Raw genomic sequence first — 24,340 nt, 5'->3', positions numbered from 1 at the left:
TGTCATGTTTTGTCACCTTAAGTATATTACTATGTCAGGAGTGAATAAAAGATTCCGATTAAAGTGTGGATGGTTTGGGTAATTTGATTGCAGAGAAAATTGCATAATACCTGCAGGTAGTAATTCCCATCAAGTGTTGCTTGGTTATTTCCCCCAGGACATTTTCAGATTTCCATTTTTGTCAAAAAGGAAAGTCTTTAAAGATACATATATGTGTAAAATGAAACATGTCGTTTAAACAAATTTCTTTGAGTAAAACTGGAAAAGGAAAATTATAGGGGGGAAATGCCTACAAATTCACCAGGAAAAACAAAAATATACAAATATCCCTGGCAAATGCAAGTCTGAGCAAAAGTAGTTGCCCTTGTAATTATTCAGTAGGGTATGGACTTAATTAAATTCCAAATTAAATATTTGTGTTCACAATTTGCAATCTGTAAATATTTAGTCATTTAGTTTAAAATGCAGCAGTGCAGATCATAAACTGCATATGATCCTCTGAGGTGAAAGGTTTTAGTTTTTGTATGTGTTGGCATTTTTTTATGTCGTTATTTTTTTTTTTTTGGTCTTTTCATATAACCACAATAGAATTAAACATTTGAGTTAGAGAAAAAAGCTCCATGAATGTGAAAATTTTCATATTTACAGCAGAAAACTAAGACTGTTGCTTTCAGAGCTTGTGAAAAATACAGGAGAGCATGGGATGTAATATACAGCATGGTGACTATAGCCAAGAAATAATACTGTATTGTCTACTTGAAAATTGCTGAAAGAGTAGATCTTAAAAGTTCTCATCACAAGAAAAAAAATGTAACTATGTGGTGATGCATGCGAACTACACTTATGGTGGTGATCATTGAGCAAAATAAAGAAATATCAAATCATTGTGTCGTATACCTGAAACTAAAAATGTAATATATCAATAGTATCTCAATTAAAAAATAATAAAGGATATCATGTAATGATGACCTTTCTCTAAATCTTTATGAATAATATAATCAGGATTTCTATTTCTAGTTTCAGCCTACAAATTTCATTAATCCTTTAGGGTCTGCATTAAGGTCCACCAGTTAGATCTTAGGTAAAGGGTGCTTACATGACCATCATATCCAACCCTTTCACCTTACAGATGGAGAACTGAGCTTTGGAGAAGTCATTTAACTTGCCCATGGTCATCAGGAAAAGAAGCCCTACTTTTGCTGTTCAGGGATCTGTAAACCTACTGGGTAAGCAGCATTCAGACTCCAAAGTAAATGTTGTGTTACTTCTAATTCATTACTATTTCTTTAATTTGGATCACAGACAGGAACCAAGGCCAAATAGCTTTACCCACTGTCAATCTGTGCTTCCAAATCAAAGCTCCTCTAACATCTATCAACTGACACAAGAAGTTCTGGGTATTCACTTAGGGTCATCCCTAAGCTTTACCTTAATCCTTTATCATAAGCTTTCTTTAGAAACATGTGGACATCTGTTACTATGCTGTTTCTTCTGAGAGGTAAGCTGGTCCTGAACAAAGGCAGACGTGGGCATGCAATTTGAGAGGGACTTTAAGTCTGTCTTGCTCAGAAGCATCTTCTTCTTGGGCCTTGTCTTGACACTGCTCTCCCTTCCAGCCCAGACTGAGACTCTCACTGGGGTCCGTAGACTAGATCACTAGACTCGTTATCTCTTAAGAGCCAGAGCAGAACTGTTCTCTTTCTGGTGTCTCCTCTGCTTAGTTTAGGGGAACAAAATTTGCCACCCCCAAAGTGGCATTCAGATTATTTTGAGCTGAAAACAATCAAGGCCCAAAAGACATAGAAAGAAACTTTGGCCTCCCTCCTACCTGCCTAAAATACTTTAGATAGAAGGCCTATTTCTGGACTAGAGCTATTACCAGAAATGTCTGCCAAGAATATGGGCTAGATGTGGTGGGGAAAACTGCAGGGCCCAGAGATCAGAGTCCACTCTGTGTCCCATTGTCTGTACAGAGCCCAGCAAACATTTGTGCACCAGACATTTGCTTTTCCATCTCCGTGTCTTCCTTGGAGATGCCGTCCTTCCCTTTTAAGTCCCAAACATCCTCTTTTGTCTTTAGCTGAAGATGGTATTTAATGTGAGGGCTTTGGCCATCTTGGCGAGTCACTCAGTTTTCCTGGCTCTCTCACATGTATACATGTTATTGCACTTTTATTTGATTGTTTCTTGTTAATCTGTCTCATGTCAATTTATTCCTTAGACCAGCCAGAAGAAGACAAAAGCAAAGAGGAAAATTCCTTCCTCCCTGACATTGACACAATGAGCACAGATGCATTTGGGGGTCATTTTGAGTTAAACTGAAATGACTGATCTGCAAAGACTCCAGTGAAAACAGCACAAGGGAGAAAGGAAGGGGCCTTGGATAGAAGGGAATCACTGCCTTCTGGTCATTCACCAGCTCATAACTTCACTTCTGGATTGAACATATTTAACTAGTGGCTACCTTGTTCATAATAGAATGCACATGAGCCTGACGGACACTGGCTAGGAACGGAATTTTTGGTGGCTGAAGTCAGGCTAAGGGCATGCATGGACAGAAAACAAAGAGTTTTCCAAAGGTTGGAACATGCAACTGTTGCTGAAGGGTAAGATCTAGTTGAAAGGATGAAAAAAGAGGCTCAACAGAGAGGAAAGAATGATTAAAATGGAAAATTCTGAGAGGAAACACCATCACTGAACTCCAGTCTTTTATCCTAAGATATATGGTAACTGATGAAAACAACTTATGTTGAAACTTTATTCATTTTTTCATAATTGTAAATAACAAAACAAGGTGATAAATTTCTCTCATGCTGCTGAAAACTGAGATGTAAATGTCTGAACATTTAGAATATAATAAGCAAGCTAATTAGAGATGTTTATCACTGGAATGAAAACAAAACAAAACAGGAAATTCGGTACCTATAAAACAGACAACACAGAGGTAATTTTCTTAGTAAGAGATTTCTACTAAATAATTATATACTAATAAATCAAAAATTATTAGCTTCATCAAATTTGGATTTAATTGCAACTTTCTGGAAATGGATTTCTTATTTGAAAAGGAGGCTTTCTTAAGCAGATCAATGACTGAATTGCATTTGAGTTCATGACATCCTTTTAAAATACAACACAATTATGGGTATATAGTCATGCATGAATAGTTTCCTACTACACTTACTAAATTTCAAAAGCCTTAAAGGATTCAAACGTTTACAACGTGAACATTGTTAGCAGGACTTCATATAATCCATTGAAATGTGATTGTGGTCATATTTTGATTTCTGCATTTAGAATGTTTTAAATGCCATTTAAATCTCTTCTTACTGAATGTGTAATATTTAGACCATGGATTCCTAGAAAAGATAGTGTTGCCTTGTCAAGACACCCTGGCTGTTTTTGCTTATACATATTCTAGGATTTGAAAGTGCAGTTTGCTTGCATATTTAGAATGCTGTAGCTTAAATTACAGAGTTTGTGGTTAGCAATAAAGAAATATCACAAATAGAATACAGTAAAATATGTGCTGTTACTTAAGCACAGTGGGTGTTTTCAGAATGGACTAGATTTGCAAAGTTCACAGTAACACTGCTCTTTTCCCATATGGCTAATCCTTCTTATTTAATTTGTGTTTCTAAGCAAGAGGCAAAGAAAGGGGAAGAAGAAGGTTCAGGAAGGCAGAAGAAAATTGAATGAAAGTGAACGCATCCGTCCATATGATTAATGAAGGATATATTTACTGCTTTCACACTTAACAGTAACAAAAAAAACTTCCTGAGCTCAGTTTGCCTTTCACTTGCATGTGTGAAGGGAAACTCCTAAAACATACAACTGAGGGCACATTAAGTCGTTTCTCATTAAGGAGAAAGAACTAAATGTTCCTCATAAAAACATTATTTACATCTCAATAGTGCTAATAGCGGTTTTATGAATAGTGAGGACAATTTGTTCAGGATACCTATATAATCCTTGGGAATCCTACAGTCAACATTTTAAATTGCATAATTAATTTTACATCCTTGATTTATTTTTTCTTTTTGCAATCCTAGCAATTCTTTTGAAAGCTTCAGTCTTATAGTCAAAAAAGAACCGTGGCCAGATTGTTAAAATATTCAGCTACCGTAGCAATGTTCCAGCCATCTGGAAGGATTTCTGATAGTCAGCAGCTTGGAGTAGGAGCAGCTAACAATTAGCCATGTCTGGTTCGTCAGTATGTGTGTGCTGGGGCGGGGGGCAGGGGGTTATGGAAAACATCCCTGTTGCATAGTATAGCCAAATTACGTAGAGGCATCAGATGTTGACTAAAAAAAATCCCTCAAACTCTTCCTCTCTGAAGTTCTTTGTATACAATTTAATGTCAGAGGAATGTATCTCTGTTGACAGATGTTGACCGTTATGCGTAATATTGGGCTTTCTTCCATACAGATTTTGCTTTTGTTGAACCAAGGGAAATGATAGTCTCATCTTTGCTTTTCCATTCTTCCTAACTTAGCTAATCTCACACATCGTGAGAGAGATCTTGGCAATACACTGTTATTCCAAACAGCGGCAAGACTCAAACAGTTATCTTAACATTTACTTGTGAATAGAATTTGTTTTGAGTTGTCTTTTTTTTTTTTCTCCATTCATTAAAATATCTGGCCTTTACTTAGGTGTTCCCTGGGCAAATTAAAACTTTGACAAGGAAACTTTACTGGAATACAAATGGCAGCTGTAGAGTAAATGGAACCCTGAAAGACTGTTCCTTTCAATACTTAAGCCTACACAGGACTACGTAAGTACAAATGCAGTAATCGTCTCATTAATTTGATCAATACAGTTAACCAAACCATACATAGAAACTTCAGTGTGATGAGAATCACAGAAAATCGTCTGCATCAATCAAATGCACAGGATGACGAGGTAACCCTTCCATCTGCCTGGCAGGCAGAGCCCTGATACCCACATATTGCGACTCCCCATCTTTTTAAATGATGACATCATTGCCTACTTATTTACAGAAATACAACAAACAATAACCAAATCTCTGTTGATCAAAGGGCTTGGACTTAGGGAGGGATGACTTGAATATAACCTTTTTTTTGCACCTTTTGATAGAAAAGTAACACTTACACTATAGTGTCTATTTTTCTTTCACAATAATATATTGAATATCATGTGAACCCAAGATATGGACCCCCAAAAAATATCTAGGAAAGAGCTAAGACAATAATTGGTCTGATCCCCTTATTTCATTGGTGAAGAAACGGACGTACAGAAAGGTGAATTAACTTAGTCAAGGACACAGGAATTTAATGACAGGACTGGGAAACAAAAGTCCAAGCTTCCTCCTAGGCCCATCATGATATCTGTTCCATGGTGAGGCCTACCTCTTTTACGATTTCATGTTATGCAGTATCATATATATATTACAGTAATTTTTTTCCCTCACTGTATGATGACATAGGAGATTAGGTTCAAGGACTATTCAAACAAATAGTGGAAGTTATCTCTATTCAGTCCCTAACATGAAATCCCTTTTTGTCATCTGTCCCTTTTAGGTGGTTTTGTGGGGTCAATGACAAACCTAATTAATTGAAGTGTAATATATTCCATTGCTCACTCTAGAATTAAAAATTGAAACAGCTTACCTGTTCTAACATATATGCATTAGAGGTCCACTCCAAGTATGAATTCAGTTTTTTTTAAGCGAAAAATAAATCAACACAGGAGACATACCTTCTACTATAACATGAAAATCATGAGTGGCTGATCCCAAGAAATTGTTGGCTGTGCAGCGATAGCTTCCTTTGTCCTGGTAGGAGACATTCTCTATCTTCAAAGTGTTGCCATCATTTACTTCTGTTTCTTTTCCCTTTGGTAAATCATCACCCATTTTGTTCCAGTCAACCTGTGGAGTTGGTCTGCGAAGCAATACATAAATAATAAACATTTTTCAGAGTGAAAAATCAAATATAAAGAAAACCACAGGACACGCCCTTCACTGTGTTGCTTTCAGGTCTGCACCCAGACTTCCGCTGAAAAACATCAGCCTTCCTGGTGCGTGGACTGGCCACCACCATCAGTGGTGACTGTCAGGGCTGGATCAAGTCTCCTTTATTACAAGTTCCTGTCATAGTCTGCTTTCTCATAAATCTTCTGTTTCCTCCATTAAGAGGGCTACGTCCATGTACGTGCTGAACAGGTATGGTTAGATGAAGGCTGGACGATTGTGAGACAGGAAGGAAAAGGACATGGCACAGCCATCAAAGGAATGACACAGCAGTTAACACCAAGATGGCAGAAAATTCAACTCCCAGTAGACCTAGAAGCAGGAGATTTGACTTCTAGGAGACCTTGAGCTTCATTATACACTCACTATAATATATTAGCAAGGTAAATGGCACTCCCACAGGCATCATGCAAGTTCTGATGATAGCCGCAAAAGGTCAAAAAGTGGGCAGTGGCCCAGTTCCTGGGAATCCCAGCCCTTTCCCCCAAGCAGCTGGAATAACCCTCCCTTTGTTAGCATATGAGGTTACCGAGCCCATAAAGACTAGCAACACCGCGCCTCATGGACTCTTGCTGTGTCACGCTCCGAGATGGCCCACACCCTGTCTAAGAAGCATGTGTCTGCTTTTACATTAACCACATCCCCCCCACCCGCCATGCCACAGGGCCTCTCTGGCCTTCTGAGGTGGCCTACACTGTCTTTGGAATATGCATCTCTCTGAATAAATCTACCTTTACTCAACTATGGCTCGCTCTTGAATTCTTTCCTGCACGAAGCCAAGGACCCTCACTTGGAGGGGTGCAACCCAGGGACTCAACGGAGACCTGGGACACGGCCACCATCTCATTCCCTGTTTTCCTGTATCAAATGGACCCCAATAAATATTACAACATATTTTTCAGTGTGCTATCTCCCTGTGGGTGGTTTGAAAAGGCCAGAAATAACAACCCTCTTCCCTGTATGAGTTTGAAAAATAGGATCAGTAAGAACCCAGAGTCAGCAAACAGAAGTCACGATACCCCCTTTATGCCTAATGAAGCTGCTCCTGGAGACTGGCTTAGATGTGGGGCCCGATGTGCTTGCTGGACCTAGGATCCGCTCATGTTAGAGCAAGGTGGGCTCTGCAGCGCAGACCTGGCTGGCCAGGGCTTCCGCCCCCTGGTGGGGAGTGTGGGAAGAGAGAAACCAAATCTCCGTTGCTTACAAAGATTAGAGCACTCAATCAAAAGAGACAAATGATAAAAGCAAAAAACAAGACAAAAACCGAATTGATACCTTGTCACACACCAACACAGTAACATTTCTCTACCTTAGGTGGGTGGAAAACAAGGAGGAGGAATCAGGCCAGCTGGGTTTAAAAACAGAAAAATCCCATCTCGTGAAAACCAGACAAGTGGAGAGAAGGACTTTCTATGACTCGTGTTTTAACAGTTGGGTGGAACACACCAGTGGCTGGTTTTAACTGATGGATGATTTCTTTTTTCTCTCCTCTCTACTTGGGCTACATGACTGAGTGGAAGAAACAGCTCTGTTGTTTTTATTGATGGTGTTCCTCCTTCTCACTATACTTCTTTTTATCATTAATGCAGGAAGTTATGAGTTTGTTCTAAATGTGGGCACTACTATCATCATTTTACCAGTGAGGATTCTAAAGTTCAAAAAGTTAATTAATTTGCTTAAGGTCACTGGGGTAATAAATGACATATTAGACCTTGGAATTTCACTATACTTGGTCTTTTTACCAGTGTGTTCTATTATATTTGGGCTTTTCCCATCCCTTTTCTTTGTATATACTTGGAATATATGCTTGTAGCCAGCTTATTTAGTTACTTGTTAATAACTGAACAACTACCTTCAAATTGTTTCTGTCAATTATCTCCAATTGTCTGTATCGTTAAGCAGTGGTTAAAATAATTCAGTTATTAAGCAAAACAAATATTACAGGTAAAAAGGAAGGTCTTTACACACATCTAGTCCCCTCCCCTGCCCAAGGCTCAGGTGTACCTGCTGTGCAGAGCTGAAGCACTACCTTTTCTGTGACCAGGCTCAGAGCACATGGCGCCTCCTACAGGAAACAGGAGCGAGGCGCAGACAGGCAGCTGTGACAGTGCATCAGCTGCTGGCTTCCCGAGCACACGAACAGCCCACGTCTCCTAACGACTTGCTTTTGCATTCCGTCTGTCAAAATGGCAATTTGCCAAGCTGCAGGCTGCTCTGGACCTCAGGTCCTCCAAATCAAGAGTTTTTGTTTTTTGTTTTTTGTGTGAGTCTATGCTTTCATAGTGCAAGCATCTCACTTTCCACAAAATCTTTTTTTTTTTAATCGCCAGTCCTTGGAAACTAGTCTAATCCTTTAATATCTATTCCTTGAAAGAACAGAATTATTACCCTGAAGTATCACAAGACCATGAGACTTAATCTACCAAGGGACACATCTATATCATGGCAAGAATGGCCAGTTATAGTCTTGCTAATTTTTTCTTTCCATTTTAAAAAAAAAATTGAGAAACATTTACTAACATCATTTGAACAATAAAGTTTTGAAGGAGAAAATATTGGTTAATCCATTTTTAGACATAAACATACACCCTGACATCATGTCAAATGTTTGGGTCTTTGGTCAACTTCTGTTCTTAAGCTTTCTTTGTAATAGAATCATACCTGGATTAATTCATGAATTTAGAAAATACAAAATTTTAGCTCAATGATCAGCAGAGGGAAGCCACGATACTGCCTTTAATCCCAATGAAGCTTTCCCCAGGTGTGAGTGAGCGGGAGCTGGCGCGTGCAGTGGTCTTTCCATGGAGGGACTCACTGTCTGTGCTTCTTCTGGGGAGTCAACACTTTTCTCTTTTGAATGAAATTCACAATGTCATTTGAACTATTCTCAATGTCCACCTTACTCAGAATATACAGAATCTAAACCCCTCAGCCTTTCCCTGCAAGTTTTCTCATTTTAATTAATAGCATCAACATCTTCATTATTACTCCTCATTTTCTCAAGTATCTAATACATCCCTGTTTTTTAGATTCAGGGGCAAAGCCATCCTTTGTTCTCGCTTTTTCTTCTGCCCCATCTTTAACTGAACAGAACAGTTCATTTGGCTAAAATATGGTGAAGAAGTTAAACTTAGGAGTAGTTTAGGGTTCTAGAGACAGGATGGAATCTTAGCCTCCACTGTTACACTAAACATGCAGAAGTGAATTTAACACTCTGGTCTACACTGGCCTCACCTACAAGTGCGAGTAACTGTCATAAACCGTAGAGAGGATACAATGAACACATGAAGTGTAAAACAATGTGCCTGACACGTAGTAAATAGTACAGTGTTGTCTTACTTATAATTACACTTGTTACTACAGAAGGCTTACCATTCAAAACTTCTTAGAAGAAACGTTTTCAAGTATTCTAAAAATTTTACAATGTATCACTCTTACTTGAAAGAGAACCAGATCAGATAAGATTCCCAACCCAACCCACTATGAGTAAGAAACCACTTCAGGTGAACCTCTTCAGACAAGGCATCAGGAATCCTCAAGCCCCAAGGACGACACATACTGAGGTTCACTTTCTTTTTCTACATTGCTTCATGACACTGCTTTTTCCAAAAAGCACATGAGAGTCATTCTATTATATTGAAAACCATCTGGGCAGTTCTCAGTCAACTCAAGAGGTAGATTATGGCATTTGTGGGAAATACGGGGGGAAAAAAAAAGGATTATTGGTATGTTCTTCCTGCCCAAAGAGTCAATCAAGAACAGTGATGAATTCTCAAAGAGTTTAACTTCTAACACTCTAAACCCGTATGAGGAAGAACAAAAGATATGCAGTTACCAATGTGATTCAAACTGAATCTGGGGCTTCCATCTCCTCACCTAATACAGAGACCAGACTTCCGAACTGAGGCCACATCACTGCACTTCTAATTCATGTATACCAATACACTCGCAATTTAAGACAGATAAGCAACCTAGGTATCTTTGCTGGATGGAAAGAGAAATTCACAAAGCACAGGGGTTGTAAAACCATTAACACCTACTCCTTTTCTCCACAACCCAATTTAAAAACCAGTCATTCAGAATATACACTGAAATATGAATGAGTACGAATTTCAAATCCTAGTCCATGAACCAGATGCCCAGCTATAAAAAGTCCTTAGTTTACAAACTGACTATGTAAACTCTGGTGTGAAAAAGTGGAATGTATTCTCCCAGGGTTCTCCCAAGGGCAGGGATGGGTTTGTGTTGGTAAACACAGGAGGAGGATGACAGGAAACAGGAGACCTTGTATGAACAGGCAGTAAATGAGACGGTCCTTGTTTACATAGACTTACGGTAGTTACTCAGTATAAATGTCACTATTTCAAGAGGTGACCAAGCCAAGATTCCTTAGGCTTTTCTGGGAGGATTTGGAAAAATGCACTGCTTTTTCAGGTGTAAAAGATGTGCAGGTAATTAGGTCTGATGTGAAACTTTCTTAAATTGTGTGGCCTGGACCTGCCTGTGTGCACAGGACAGCAGGGTGAAATAACAGAAAACTGGACTCTGTGGAACCTGCAAAAGCGTAACCAGCAGGAGCAGGACAGGACGATACAACCGAGGGACAAACACCTGGCACCAGTAGTGATGCGCTGCCTTCTGACAACCTCAGGCTCTAAGGACGGCAATCCCCCCGCTTCCTTTGTCCACTGAGGTAGAGAGAACGGTGTCAATGTCACCTCCACTCACACTATCACAACCTGACAGAGCGACCTAATTATAAATCAGTCTCAGTCACAGCCTGCAATCTGGAGAGTGAAGTGCAAATTACTTTCTCCAGAAACGTAGTAACGGGATTTTTTTTTTTTTCAAGAAATCATTTAAGGTGCATGCAGGCACACCTTCACTGATACCTTACTCTTTACAGAACTGGATGGACAAAGTCATGAAAAGGAGTCAAGTTACTCACAGGCCTTCAGCAAAACACTCCAGCAGCAGGGTGTCCCCTTTGAGGATGGTGACTGAGGACTCACTGCCACTCTCGGGAGGAGGCAACAGCAGCCTGGGTTTTCTTTGCTTGATTGAATTTGCTACAAAACAGAACAGAAAAGTCTCAGATTTCTTTTTTTTTTTTTTCCAAACAGAGAGAATTAAACTCCTTTGGCACTAAATCTTTCTTAAAACCCACTTAACCATATGGACCTGTGTGTGTGTATATTTATACACACATTTTAATATATTTTCACACATTTATTTCACACATTTTAATATAGTTCCATTTAAACAGACTCTACTCTTACCATGAAGCATTGGTGGCCCTTCAGAGTTGCATCAAGTTTTATAAAGGTTATGATTTAAACCACATCTTCAAATTCAGAAGTTCAAACACTGTTCAGGAAGATGTGTTTCCTGATGGAAGCCCTTGAGTTAACTGACAGTCTGTGGTTTTACATTCTACATTTTAATCATACCTGATCACGTTTCTTGGCTATGTATATTTTTCTTCAATTTAATGTGCCTAAATATTTGACAAGATTCCTGTTATAATACAGCTTCCTAAGCCCTGCACCAAGAAATTGGGATTCAGGACGTCTGTGGTGGACACCCGGCACGTGTGACTGTGTCAGGCTTTTCAGGTGATGCCTTGTAGTCTCCGTCCCTCAGAGACAAACGCTGTTGTCGGGAACGATTAGCCAGCACTCTCCTTAACTGCATAAGGAAGAGTTCCATTTCTCATTTTCTGAAGAGCATGTTTCAAATATGATGGCAAATGAGGAGGGCTTCCATTTTCAATGCAAATTTTTATTTCATTTCCAAAACACAAATTGTGTTCTACATCCAACGTTAACGTGATATGACACGCAAAGCTGACGTGCTGTTATCGGAATAGACGAATGAAAGGCACTGGGAGACGTGAGTACCTTGCTATAGCTTCCTTACACGTGTTTATTCGTTGAAAAATCAGTTAAACATGTATTATGTGCAATGGTTTTTACTGAGTGCTGGCAAGATACATCAATACCTGTTTGTTACTGACCTCAAAGAAAATGATATTGGCCATATATACTTAAAAATAGCGTTTTCAAAGTGGGGGTGCACCCAGAGGAGCCTTCATCCAGCCCTGCCGATGTTGTCAGTGCATTAGGTATGTAAGTTAGTATAGAGGATTCCATGCTGGTCCCAATTATAAAATGAGTATTTTTTGCATTCATGCATATTTGCACATTCTCTTCTTTATGGAAAAAGAAACTACTATTTAATTCAAGTTTACTGAGGTACCTTCCATAGAACACTAATTCTGAGAGATGTTCTAAGGAAAAAAATTAAACAAACAAACGAAAAAGTTTCAGAGACAGATGAGTTTGGAAAATGCTGCAAACTATATTCTTTCTCAGAAAAGTCACAACGGACAGTTGCATATTAAGTGTTATGAGACGTCTCGCAAAGAAAATAACCATTTAACTTTCTTAAACCCAATGCTTTCTCTACCTCTGTTGACATCCAACCATTTCTTTTTCCTTTTTTCATGTTATAGCTCTGAATCAAACTGCTGATCAACCATAAGAGATATTTTGAAAGACCCAGAATAATTACTCCATTAAAAATATAGTTACACATATGCATGTATTTATCTGTTAATCACCTATAAGTAGATGGGAATATTTGTATAGTTATGCATTTATAAATATCACCCTTTTGCATATATTTAATGAGTATGGGAGGCAACTGAGCCCTCTATGCTAACAGATTTTCCTAACTAGGAATACTGGTGTTTTAATAAACTCATGAAGGTATTAAAAAAAAAAAACCTCTAATCCTGACAATGAGCCACTATAGGTGAAAATTAATGTCAATACTTTACATGTCATCAACTTACCCTTCGAACCAATTTCTGTGGATGAACTTGAGTCATTAGCATGCTTTACTGAAATTAAAAAAGATGGAAGAAAAGAATTCACAAACATAACGGCAGATGCTGACATCAAAACAGAATGAAAAGTCACAGTTTTCTCTTAGAAAAATTACAAAATGAGATACAACCAAGGCTTCACTAGAAACACCATCTTTGGGGACACAGTTGCAAATTATTTATAATGAGCTTAATTTTGAACTACCACAGATGAAATCCAGGTGGAAACGGTACAAATTATAGCTCCATTAAAGAGAACTGAGATTACCCGAGGATGCCACAGTGAAGCCCTGGCACAGGGTATCTACACGTAACAATGGAAAAATCATGAACCAAATTAGACAATGGAGTGGTCATGCCAACTTTTGACTCTACTAGAGTTATTAATTATTCAGTCTGAACTCTTGGGGATTCTCTCTGCCCTTTGAATCTTATTTTTTTTTTCATCCCGCTAATAATGGCTGTTTTCAAACATGGGAACCCAGACTGGCATCTGCAGAATCAAGTAGGAAAGAGAAGCAATTCAAATAACTTTGCCAATCTGAGAAGGACAAAAGAAGCCTGAAGGATAAAAATTGTAATATTGCTTCTTTCTATTTTTGAATTTATTCCTTTCTCCCACATTTTCAGCCTGCAGGTTAATCCAAAATCACAGATATTCAGAGCCTGAGACTTGCTTAGAAAACCCTGGAATTTCATTGTGTATTCTGCCCAGGAAAAATGACTAGATCCTCCAGACAGCAAATAAAATACGTTTGTGCTATGAACTGAGATTTGACTCTGGCTGCAGGAGACAGAGCTGCTGCAGATGTGCAGCTGCAGACGTCTCTTTCATCTGGATGAAGTCTCTAGAGTTGAACTAAACAATGGTGGAAAGTGTCAACTCAGCTTTAACTGGCTTCAACTGGAATAAAATTACAGACGCATTTGTATTCCACATTCACGAGGGGACCGTACATTATTTGGACTTACAACTGTTAACTGTTAGTTTCATTGGCATTTTCTGCACAATAGTCCTTAATCTTGGGAAGGCAGCAAAGCAACAGTAGTCATTCCGACTGTCTTTTTCTTCCACATTTGCGAAGTACAGGTCCCCCTTCTGGCTCATGTATACTCTTTCATCTTGTTTGATGTGCTCTAATTCTGGAAAGAAGTATTGTGTCATTAAAAGGGGCAACTGTCCTTTATTGTGCCTCATCTTTTTTTTTTCCCCATTTTCCTCTCTTTTATATTATTTCAATTCATCTTATTTTCCATGTCAGCTCTCCCTATTCCTCTCAAGTCTGGTCTTCCTATAGAACCAATGAGTCATAGTAAGAAGTTGAAATTAACAAAACAAAACAAAACACAACAAAACCCTTGGAAGCATGCCTTTCAACGTTAACCAGAGAAGTCCCCTGGTGGACAGTCAGTCTACACGTCCTCCCTCTCCTTACCATCCAGGACTCTGCTTCTGCTCTATGGGCCTGCATTGGCTTAAACTGGCCCAATTCAGATAATGGCCTAATTGTTACTTTTATTTCATTAGGATCACATTTCTTTAAAACAGATCTCCCCCAAAGTGTGTCTGAGATATTAATCTCTCTTCTGTGAATGCAGTCTGGAAAATTCTAGGATGGATGGAGTCTGGAACATTTGGCTGCAGCCCAAAGTAGCTACTTTCACTTCCTTCCAAGTACTGTATAATTATTATTTTTCTCCGTGGGCCACAAGAGGAAACATTTAGAGAACACTGCTAAGATACATGCCATAAGCAGGCTTTACAAGAAGCTGGAATTCCAACTCAAGAGTTGGTCAAATTTTTTTGGCAAATTTAACACAAAAGTTAATATTAATTTCTATGTGGGTCACTGTATGAAGTAGGTTCAACATTATTAGAATAGAAATATAAGGCTAGAAACATAGTTACAAGCCATCTTCAACTCTGACGTGGATAATATCCCAAAGGTAAGTTCTTTGGAATATAAAAAGTATTTCCATCAACAGCCTCTACTTTTTTCAGATATGGCAAAATCAAGAAATACATTGAGTTGTTTTCTAGTGGCTTCAAGTATATTTAGGACTTGGAGCAGACTGCAGATGGCTATAGTTTTTAAAAAACTATGATTCCACATTGATAACCTTGTATTATTTTTTATCTTTGGTCCCACTATGTTATCTGACACGCTGCATTAAATTAAAATGTCCCTTTATTGCTAGAATAGAACATTACTTACCAATATTCATCCAATAAATGTGTAAAGGCGGGAGGCCTTTGGGAGGGTTGCATGGGAGAACGATTGGATCGCCCTCCTCCACTTCAAGAGGGTCGATTTTTTCTTTTGGGAATTTTGGAACATCTGATATTAAAAAAAAAAATTTTAAGACATTATTTAAAAATTTTTATGTTCCATGTAATGTCTTAACATTACAAATAATATATTAAAGCATTCTTTTTAAAAATAGGAGCATTTTAAATTCAACACCCTACAAATCTTAGTTGACCTCTTTTTCCTGCAGAGGAAAATACCGTTTAGAATCTGTAACGCATCCTTATACCACCTTAAAAATACTTGTGCCTTTTGTAATTGTCGACAGCAGGCATTTCTGTTATGTGACATCAGTAAGGCAACAATATGCTTGTGCACATTTCTCTATGCAGACGTCTAAAGCTCTGAATCATAGGAGTCACTAGTTTTTAAGTTTTGATAGACATGGAACCTTTTTTCTCCAAACACTGTGATCTAATTTTAGATGGGTACATATTCTCTATCTTTTGTTTCACTGTGAAGCTCTTTAATGTGATTGGCAAATAGTCTATTCAGAGTATAACCAAACTAAATAAACCATTCAAGACCCTCATGGGGAAAAAGGCACAAATACAACGAAAAGCCAAACATGACCACTGTAAATTGAAAGAGAGCCACTCACACTGGAATCACTCCCAGCAAATGAAATTTTAAGTGAAATGGAATTAATGTAGGAAAGGAGACTTTGTGAGTTTTCAACATATTGTTTCTTTCCCAGGCTCAAATCAATTTCCTAAAGAAGCAATGTAGTTACACTGGGAACATAAGTCACAACTGTGCAGAATTTGAAATCCAATACCAATGTTTGATATTTTTACGAAATTTTTTATAAAATAGTTTTAAGAATATTCAAAATATATTCTGCCTGAACATTATTTGTATCTTTCATCTTTGTTAGGGGAATTTGCATTATAGAATTACTCAGGTTCTGATGGACGAGAAGGACTTTAGGAAGGTATTGATGACATTACTGACCTGATGGAATTTATTAGCAGGTATTCCAACTCTGTACTTCATCCTTATATTGTGGTTCACAGAAGATTACCGTTATTCTTGGAAGTCTAAAGATACACTATTCATTGTGAACTTTCTTCTTGAGAAGTTTTGTACTGTTTCTGTATATTTGTTCCCTTGCCCCTTAGTGGTGGAGGGAATTTGCTGACCTTTTTCTTATCAATGCACTAGCTGGTTACAATGAATTGCTTTTTGTCTAAGTTCAAGGACCCTTCAAGGCTTAACATTGCAGGGGGCAGTGTGGTTATAACAGTGCCTTTGCCAGTTCAAAAGGCAGGTGTCAGGCATGTGACAGTCCTCCCTCAGTGGATTCCCTTGTGCTCAACCCACTCTAACCGATTTCTCCTGGCAGGTCTGGAAATATATTTGGGATGGCAACCATCTTGGAACCATGCTTTTGCTCTTGGGAGCATGAAATTTCCATAAAAAGATGAGAAAGCACACTCAGTACATTCCTACATTTACCTTGTAGATAAAATATCAATACCACAGCCTTAGCTTTGACTCATGGCAAATGTTTTGCAAGTCGTTCTGCAGAAAGTATACCTCATTCAAATGCAGTTACTTACAAAACTATTATATATCCTGAGCTCCAAATTCAAATCACCTGTTTTAGTATAACCTGCTATAACTGAAACCCAGTGTTTACTGATATTGAAGTTGGCAGTGTTGTTCAGTAATCATTGAATCTGTTTATATTCATATGCAAGAAGCAACAGAAGAAGGGCAACACAGATTAGGAAATGGAAGGAGCAGGTAATCTCGTTCTGTGACAAGCACACCGCAGGTTGCCTAACATGAATACACAGTTCCCAGGGTGGGATCTATTGTAAAGTAGTATAAAGCTCTAATTGGAGATCTGCCTCCTCAAAGCACTCAGAAACATCTAGTAATTCAGACAGACAGTACTGCCAGTGAACCACTATCTTCCTTACATTAATTACATCTAGATTATAAAAGTGTAATTCCAAAAAATCTAACTATGCTATTCAACTGGCTTCCAAGGCATCCATAATAAAAAACAAATAAAATAAAATTCATAAGTCTACCAAGCCCTTTATCACATGCCATGAATCTTTGGAACAGCTTTTGACCAAAAATGAAATTAATCTCTGGAAACGGGGAAGAATATTTATATATGTAATAATTAAAAATCTGAGAATAAATATCATAAGGGACATTAATTTGTCAGGTTTTTTTCTAGGTCTTATTCTTTGACTTTGAAACTATTTAGGGAGTCTACTGGCAAGCTAGAAAGTGAGCATTTTAACATCCACAAATAAATGTGAAATGTGATTATTATAACTGAACAGCAGGTATGATGTCTACCTTAATTCAAATAAAGAAATGACTATCTAAAAATAACTCCAGCCAATGACTATGCTAATTGTGTTTCTCTGCTGATAAACATTAGCATTGTTGAGTTTGGACAGATGCAACGCTTTTAAAAATGAATCATAAACAATAATTTTTCTTTTGTGTGAGGCAACTACCCTGCTTTAGCTTGCCAACATGTTTCCAATGAGCGTGCCAGCAACACCAAGAACAAAATCACTTAACTGTGTTTCAGTAAGGCTGGACCCTGACCGTGGAATGGCCTCTCTGCAAAGGGAGCAGAACCTTATACGTCAGCATCTATGTAAGCAGGACTTTAAGAATGTTTGGAAATCCCATAATAACCAAATGCAGATGAAGACACACACACACACACACACGCGCGCGCGCGCGCAGACAAATTTCGAATAACAACTCCAAGCGTACAGGTCCCTGAAAACCCATCTACCATGAAAAACTTTCCTGGAGACAAATGAGCGACATGCTAGTCTTCTCTTTGGAGCTATCAACATACAACAAACCTGCGAATACAAATCTCTAGGGACTCTACAACCTGAGGTACTGACAATGAGTTTTGAAAACCATCATCTTAATTCTGTTGACTTAACATACTAGAAAAACCCTTCATACTTGAAATATAGAAGACTTCTGAGAAAATATTTTGCATCTATAGGATAAACTGGGTTCTAGCCCAAGGACTGAAACTAACTATGTAGTTTTAGACCAATATCTTTATCTTTCTGTGCTCCCTTCTACTTCTCTCTGGCATCCTAGAATCCTTTGAATTCATCTCTCTGGGCTCCTCAAAAGTCTTACTAGGTATTAAGTTTCTTAAGAGCAAGCTGTAGAGTCCCACCATGCCAACATGCTTAATAGTAACGGTAGTAATGAAATGGCACCATGATACTTTAACTAAACACAAATCATTCTGACTAACCACTGCAATGACTTAACCACTATCAAGTTATGTAAACTACAGATTATCTTCCCTTGGCACCCAAGGGATACAATCAGATCTTCCTATATTCTCTACCTTGTCTGGGTCTGATACTCTACTGCCAAGGCATTTTCAATAAAGAAGTACAGTGCTTTTCAGTTCATCTAGAGGATGTGTTGACTAAATGATCAAAGCATAGGCAACACAGTACAGCATCGGGTGATACACATGTGCTCTGCAGCCAGCTGCTGGGGCCTGAATCCTGGCTTCATCACTTGCTATGTGAACTGACTTGTTACTTAATATGCTTCAGTTTCCTCACTCACAAAATGGAAACTGTCATGACACCTCATTCATTGATTTGTGTCAAAGTTTAAGTTAACAATTTCATAGAAACCAATTAAGATAGTGTCGGGCACTTAAAAATCACTCAATGTACGTTGGCTATTATTCAAATATTTTCACTTTGCATGGTACCCACAGCCACACCATAGAGAGATGAGACAAAGGGACAAAGAGCTTTGTTTTCCTGCTGTTTCTGATTTTTCATGTAGCCTATATCGTAACTTCTGAAATTTTATGCAATTATTCGGAATTAACTTTCTCAGAGGAGGTAGAGAGGGGGTCAGAAAGAAATACTATGTATTTCATTAACAACCTACTATTTGTTTAATGAATTATTCCATGCCCCCTTCTCTGTCCTCTCCATCATTGGGCTAACCTTCCTAAGCCAAAGAGCTTTATTTATTTTTGACTTCTCGCTCTGTTTACAGGACTGGCCTGGGGAGCTTTTGAGTGCCTTGCATTTCCCTTGAATGTACTTGGCAAATGGCGTTCAGTCTGGTGTCATTATCATGAATGCATGCTACTGAGCTCACATGCTGTATCACCCCCAACTCCAGTTTCTGTCTGTAAAGAGATTTAATTGATTCCCATTTCCTGTAGAGTAGCCCATTAATCCATTTAGGACCACAGACAAATAACATTGCCTTTCACTCTATGAGCTGGTAATGAATTCACATGAAGACAGGACGACCAATTCAATCCATTTCATTCTAGTCATTCACGTACTCTGAAGGATGAGAGCAAAATCCTCGGCCTTAATTAAACCTTTACAACTCTTAAGTTGCACCCTCAACTGAACAAATTGATCTTCTTTGGTTGGTTTGCATATATTAGTAGAAGAAACTAGCATATATAGCTACTAGACCTCTGTTTTTGCTGCCCAACCTCTCCCAAATCAGAACAGCAAATATCCACGGTATGTCTTAAGGAAATTGTCCTGCAGAATCTGAGGAAGCTGTACCAATGCAGAAACCGAGCACACTAGAATTCTAATTGGTTTCCATGAAAACAGTACATAGATGGTTTCATCCTAAGCCTACCACTCCTTAGATTACTTTAATAGCAGAAGATTACTTTAATGGTAAAGTAAATAGTAAAATAGATTACTTTAATAGTGTATAAATTGCATTATTACTTTCATTCAATCTTTTCTTCAGCCTCTGAACCAGTACATCAATTACCAATAATATGCATTCTTACAGCACCAATCAGATGATATAGAGGAGGAAGAATAGGACAGCATGATATCATTCTCATTTTCAAGCATCCTAATTAATACATATAACAGTGAAGAGACTCTTACAAAAAATAGGAAGTAATGCTTTCAGACTTCCAGAGAATTTATACATGGATATTCCTAACATTACTAATTATTACTAATGCTACTACTTGTAATAGCAAAAAGTTAAGAACAATCCAAATGGATATCACTTGGTGAAAGGATCAACAAAATGTGATACATTAGTTTCATGGAATATTATTCAGCAATAAAAAGGAAAAAACTACTAATTTATCCTACATGAATCACAAAACACAGGCTAGGTGGAAGAAACTAGATGGAAAATATCGTATGTTGTATGATTTCATTTATATGAAATGCTCAGAAAAGAAATTTACAGAGGCAGGACACTGCCTGGGGCTGCAGGTAGGAAGAGAGAATGCCTACAGATGGGCACAGGGGATCTTTTGGAGATGACAGAAATGTTCTAATACTGACTAATGATGAAATCTGTACTAATTTTTTTTATGAAATAAAGTCACTGATTGTGCACTTAAAGTGAGCAAAATTTATGATGTGTAAATGATACCTCAAAAATCATTTAAAGAATCCAAGGACAGAAAAGTCATCATAGGCTAAAATGGATTAAGACTGCTAAGGGGAGAAGGCTGATCTGTGCCCTGAAGAATGGGTCACACTGAACAGCCCAAAGAGAACTATTTGTATCATTATTTTAACTCCACTGATCTGTAGCAATGAAGATGAGAACAGCCCACCTTACCCCCAGACTCTCACCACATCCAAAGGACGGAAGTTTCTTTAGGACAGACTTTGTTTTGCTCACTGCTGTATCTCAGATTACTAGAAAAGTGTCTGGAACATGAGAGGAGTTTAATAAAGATTTGTTGAATAATTCACTAACTCCATACCACATCTTGGAAAATCCAGTTAAATGATTTTCCACATGTTTGAAAACAGTACATCATGTTTGTTTATTTTTTTCCTTCTTTTTCTTTTCCAAGCAAACTCAAATGCAATTCTGTTGAGAGCTAAAACTAAACATTGTATATAAAGGTTTCTGTTTGTAGGGGGTACTAACAAGATTTTCAGCTACAGTACTTGTGTTGAAACTTAAGTGGATAAAGCCTTAAAGGTTGGTCTAAAGGAAAGTTTAAGAAATGAGAGATACAAACTCTACAACTCGAATCACAAAATTTCTGTCGATATAAAAGAAGAATCAATTCTCTACAGCTTAAGAGAAGAATCAATTGATAAAGCTTGTAGGAAGGTTTAAGCGGCCTCTGATTTATAAACTCCTAAGAATTGGGGTGGCGGTCCTATTCAACTTATGAAACATTACAGAAAGCTGTTAGATGACGAAGTAATTTCAGGAGGGGGTGGAAGTGATGCATAAGAAACCTAATTTATTACATTCTTTTCTACAGCAGCAGAAAAGATGGAGCAATTACCCACTACACAGCTCAGAGCCAATTCTCATCTCTTAACTACAACATTAGCAGATTGCGGCCAGAATTATCCTTCCATTGTTCATGTCTTCACTTGGTCTGCTTAGATAACGAGAGAAAATATATTTTTTAAAATCCTGTAATTGCAGAATCTTATACTAAAACGTGCCATTTCCTTCTTTGCAATAGGTCTAGCAACCGCCTTTTCCTTTGTGTTTCCATAGCAACCACCAGAATTCAGGTTAGAGATCACCCTCATGCTTTGTTTCCTACAACAGATTTTTAATATCTCCTTTTTTCTTTCTCTCATCTTATTTCAGTTAATTAGATATGTATCTTATATAATATAGATAATAATATAGTTATACAATATAGACTATAACTATGGTTATATGGTTATAAATAGTTGTATCTATTTGATTTTATGATTCTCAACCAGTTTTTATGGTAATACTTTCTGACCCAGAATTCATTAACATTTCCTATTGAGTGTCATTTCAAACCCAAACTTCAGAGGCCAGTTTCTAAATTTATGTATCACTACTCTGCCCATAGCTATATCAAACTTAGTAACTCAGTATATGTAATTCAGACAAATCACTCTGCTACATACCTATTAATTTTGTGTGCATAAGAAGACCATTTATAAAATAAATGTAAAGAATAATAATAATAAAAAAAAGAAAGAAATACAACTAACATTCTTTTACCCACCACCCATAAGAAAAACATAAAATCACTATTATCTTTCTGCTTGGTAGAGATTCTATCTCTTCCTCATTCCATTAGAGGTAACTACCATCCCAAATTGTGTTTTCATCATTCTTTTATTTTGCATTGTAATTCTACCACTATCTCCCTTTACTCTGAGTTTATTCTGTTACCCGAAATTAGCTCATTTTCATCTTAAAACTATACTACCTATAAGATTAGATTATTCATTCATTTTTTTACCCTTTCTTTTTTACTGAAGTATTTTTAAGATGAAAAAAAATCCCTCTAACATAATACTTAAGCTGCCTCAAAGTATGTTTTGTTAAGCAGAATTTCTACTATCATCACTTCAAAATATATTCTATTTTCATTTGCTATTTCTTATTTGACCTTTGAGTTAGACATATGTTCATTAATTTTCAAAGACAAAAGGCATTTCTAATTTTCTTTTTATTAATGATTTATAACTTAATTGTATGTTGGTCATATTTACTTCATATCTAATACATCATTGCATATTAAAAAACATTCTGCAGTTTTAGGTATATTATTCTATACATGTTCATCACCTAGGGCTTGTAATTGGGTTCTTTAAATCTTTTGTGTGTTTACTAACATTACTTCTGCTTGAGATACCAAATAATGAAACAGATATGTTAACATCTCTCATTATTATAATAAATTTGTCTGTTTCCCCTTATAGTTCTACTTTTTGCTTCATATATTTTCATATTATATAAGCCTAGTGAATTAATCTCCAGGAAGCCTTTATAAAATAAAGTCTACTTTGGCTATTACTATAGCCATATCTTTCTCTCACATAGTATTTATCTATTGAAGATTATTTAAGGTATCTATTTATCTACTCCAAAGATGGGATAGCTTTTCCATCTTTACAGTTTATATAAGTCTATTTCCCTATGATTTAGATGTGTTATGTGGTAAACAGTTTATACCCTTCTTTAAATCATGGAGTATTAAGTCTATTTGCTTTCATCTTTAATTGATTATATATTTAGATTTAAGTTTATAATACCCTTCTTTTTTCTCTCCTTTCTTACTTTTTCTTCCCCCTCACACCACAGTTTGATAATTCTCTTCATTTTGCCTCATATTTGTAATGCAATTATTCTGTACATTTTAAGATACATACTTTACTATAGCATCTCCTCTAGAAAAACCTAAGGAGTTTAGAAAAATTTAAATCCAGTCCCCTGGCCAGATTTTTAGGATAAGGCACAGATTCGTCTCATCATTTGTTTTTCTGAGACTGGGTACATTCTGCCCCCACCCACCGCCCCCCAGCATCAAGTGTCCATACCCTGGAGGTCTATGACTTTGAATTTTTCAGTGTCTAGAACTCTGCAAGAAGAAATTGATGAGTAGAAACTCTTTACTGTTTTCTACCTAGGAATTTATTCTGTAAAGCCTTTGGTTAGAATCAATTAATGTTGGACACCCCAAAATCTAGCAAAATAAACAACCAGATGTGAAAGTCAGTCATCAGAGATCCCATGCTACACAGGCTGGATCTGGTAATGATAAAGCCACTTACTCTCGGTGATAATTATTGATAAATAACACCCTTAACAGTAAAGTGGTTTGCAGTTTGCTGTCATTATTTATGGAAAACATTACTAATATATACCAGTTACTGGTTCTCCTCTCCTATTGGGCACCCATGATGTTGAAGTTAGGTGGGCCTGTGTGACTTGTTGTTGGAAGCAATTTTCTATGCTCTCTGCCCCAGACTCTTTGATGATGATGGCAGAAATTTCACATGATGCAGACACAGAATGGCATCTTCATCAGCCTGGATCTCTGAGAGGCTGCATGGAGAACAGTTGCCTCGAAGAGCTGCGGGATCCACCATAAACTGCATCATCAAGGCCTTGTGTTAGCACAGGCTTGGGGATTACCTGTTACTGCAGTGTAACGTGGCCAGATCTAACAAATATATCTAACTTAATTTCATCCTATGAGGCAATGCAAATACTGTTTTTTCCCATGGTCGATATATTATTACTGAAACACTGCAAAATTATGTTCCTTTCAAGGTCATCCACTTGTAAGTATCAAGATCTGGAAGACAATTTCCCTTATAAATAAAATACAAGGCCTATATAAGCTGATTAAGTAAA

General features: G+C 37.4%; 1 protein-coding gene across 15 annotated transcripts in view; it reads right to left on the bottom strand.

Moving 5' to 3' along the window:
* The window catches only part of CHL1 (cell adhesion molecule L1 like), a 560,006-nt gene that overhangs the window by 46,996 nt on the left and 488,670 nt on the right, over positions 1–24,340 (bottom strand). For all 15 annotated transcript variants that reach the window (XM_072941719.1, XM_072941716.1, XM_072941717.1 and 12 more), the window contains 5 exons: positions 15,098–15,220; positions 13,854–14,024; positions 12,849–12,896; positions 10,941–11,061; positions 5,719–5,903 (listed from right to left, as the gene is read on the bottom strand). In XM_072941719.1, coding sequence (XP_072797820.1) covers positions 5,719–5,903; positions 10,941–11,061; positions 12,849–12,896; positions 13,854–14,024; positions 15,098–15,220 — 648 coding nt within the window. The remainder of the gene's footprint in view (positions 1–5,718; positions 5,904–10,940; positions 11,062–12,848; positions 12,897–13,853; positions 14,025–15,097; positions 15,221–24,340) is intronic.

This window comes from Vicugna pacos, chromosome 17 (assembly GCF_048564905.1).
Source record: "Vicugna pacos chromosome 17, VicPac4, whole genome shotgun sequence".
In the NCBI taxonomy this organism is placed as follows: Eukaryota; Metazoa; Chordata; class Mammalia; order Artiodactyla; family Camelidae; genus Vicugna; species Vicugna pacos.
This window is presented reverse-complemented; position numbering and strand designations above follow the sequence as displayed.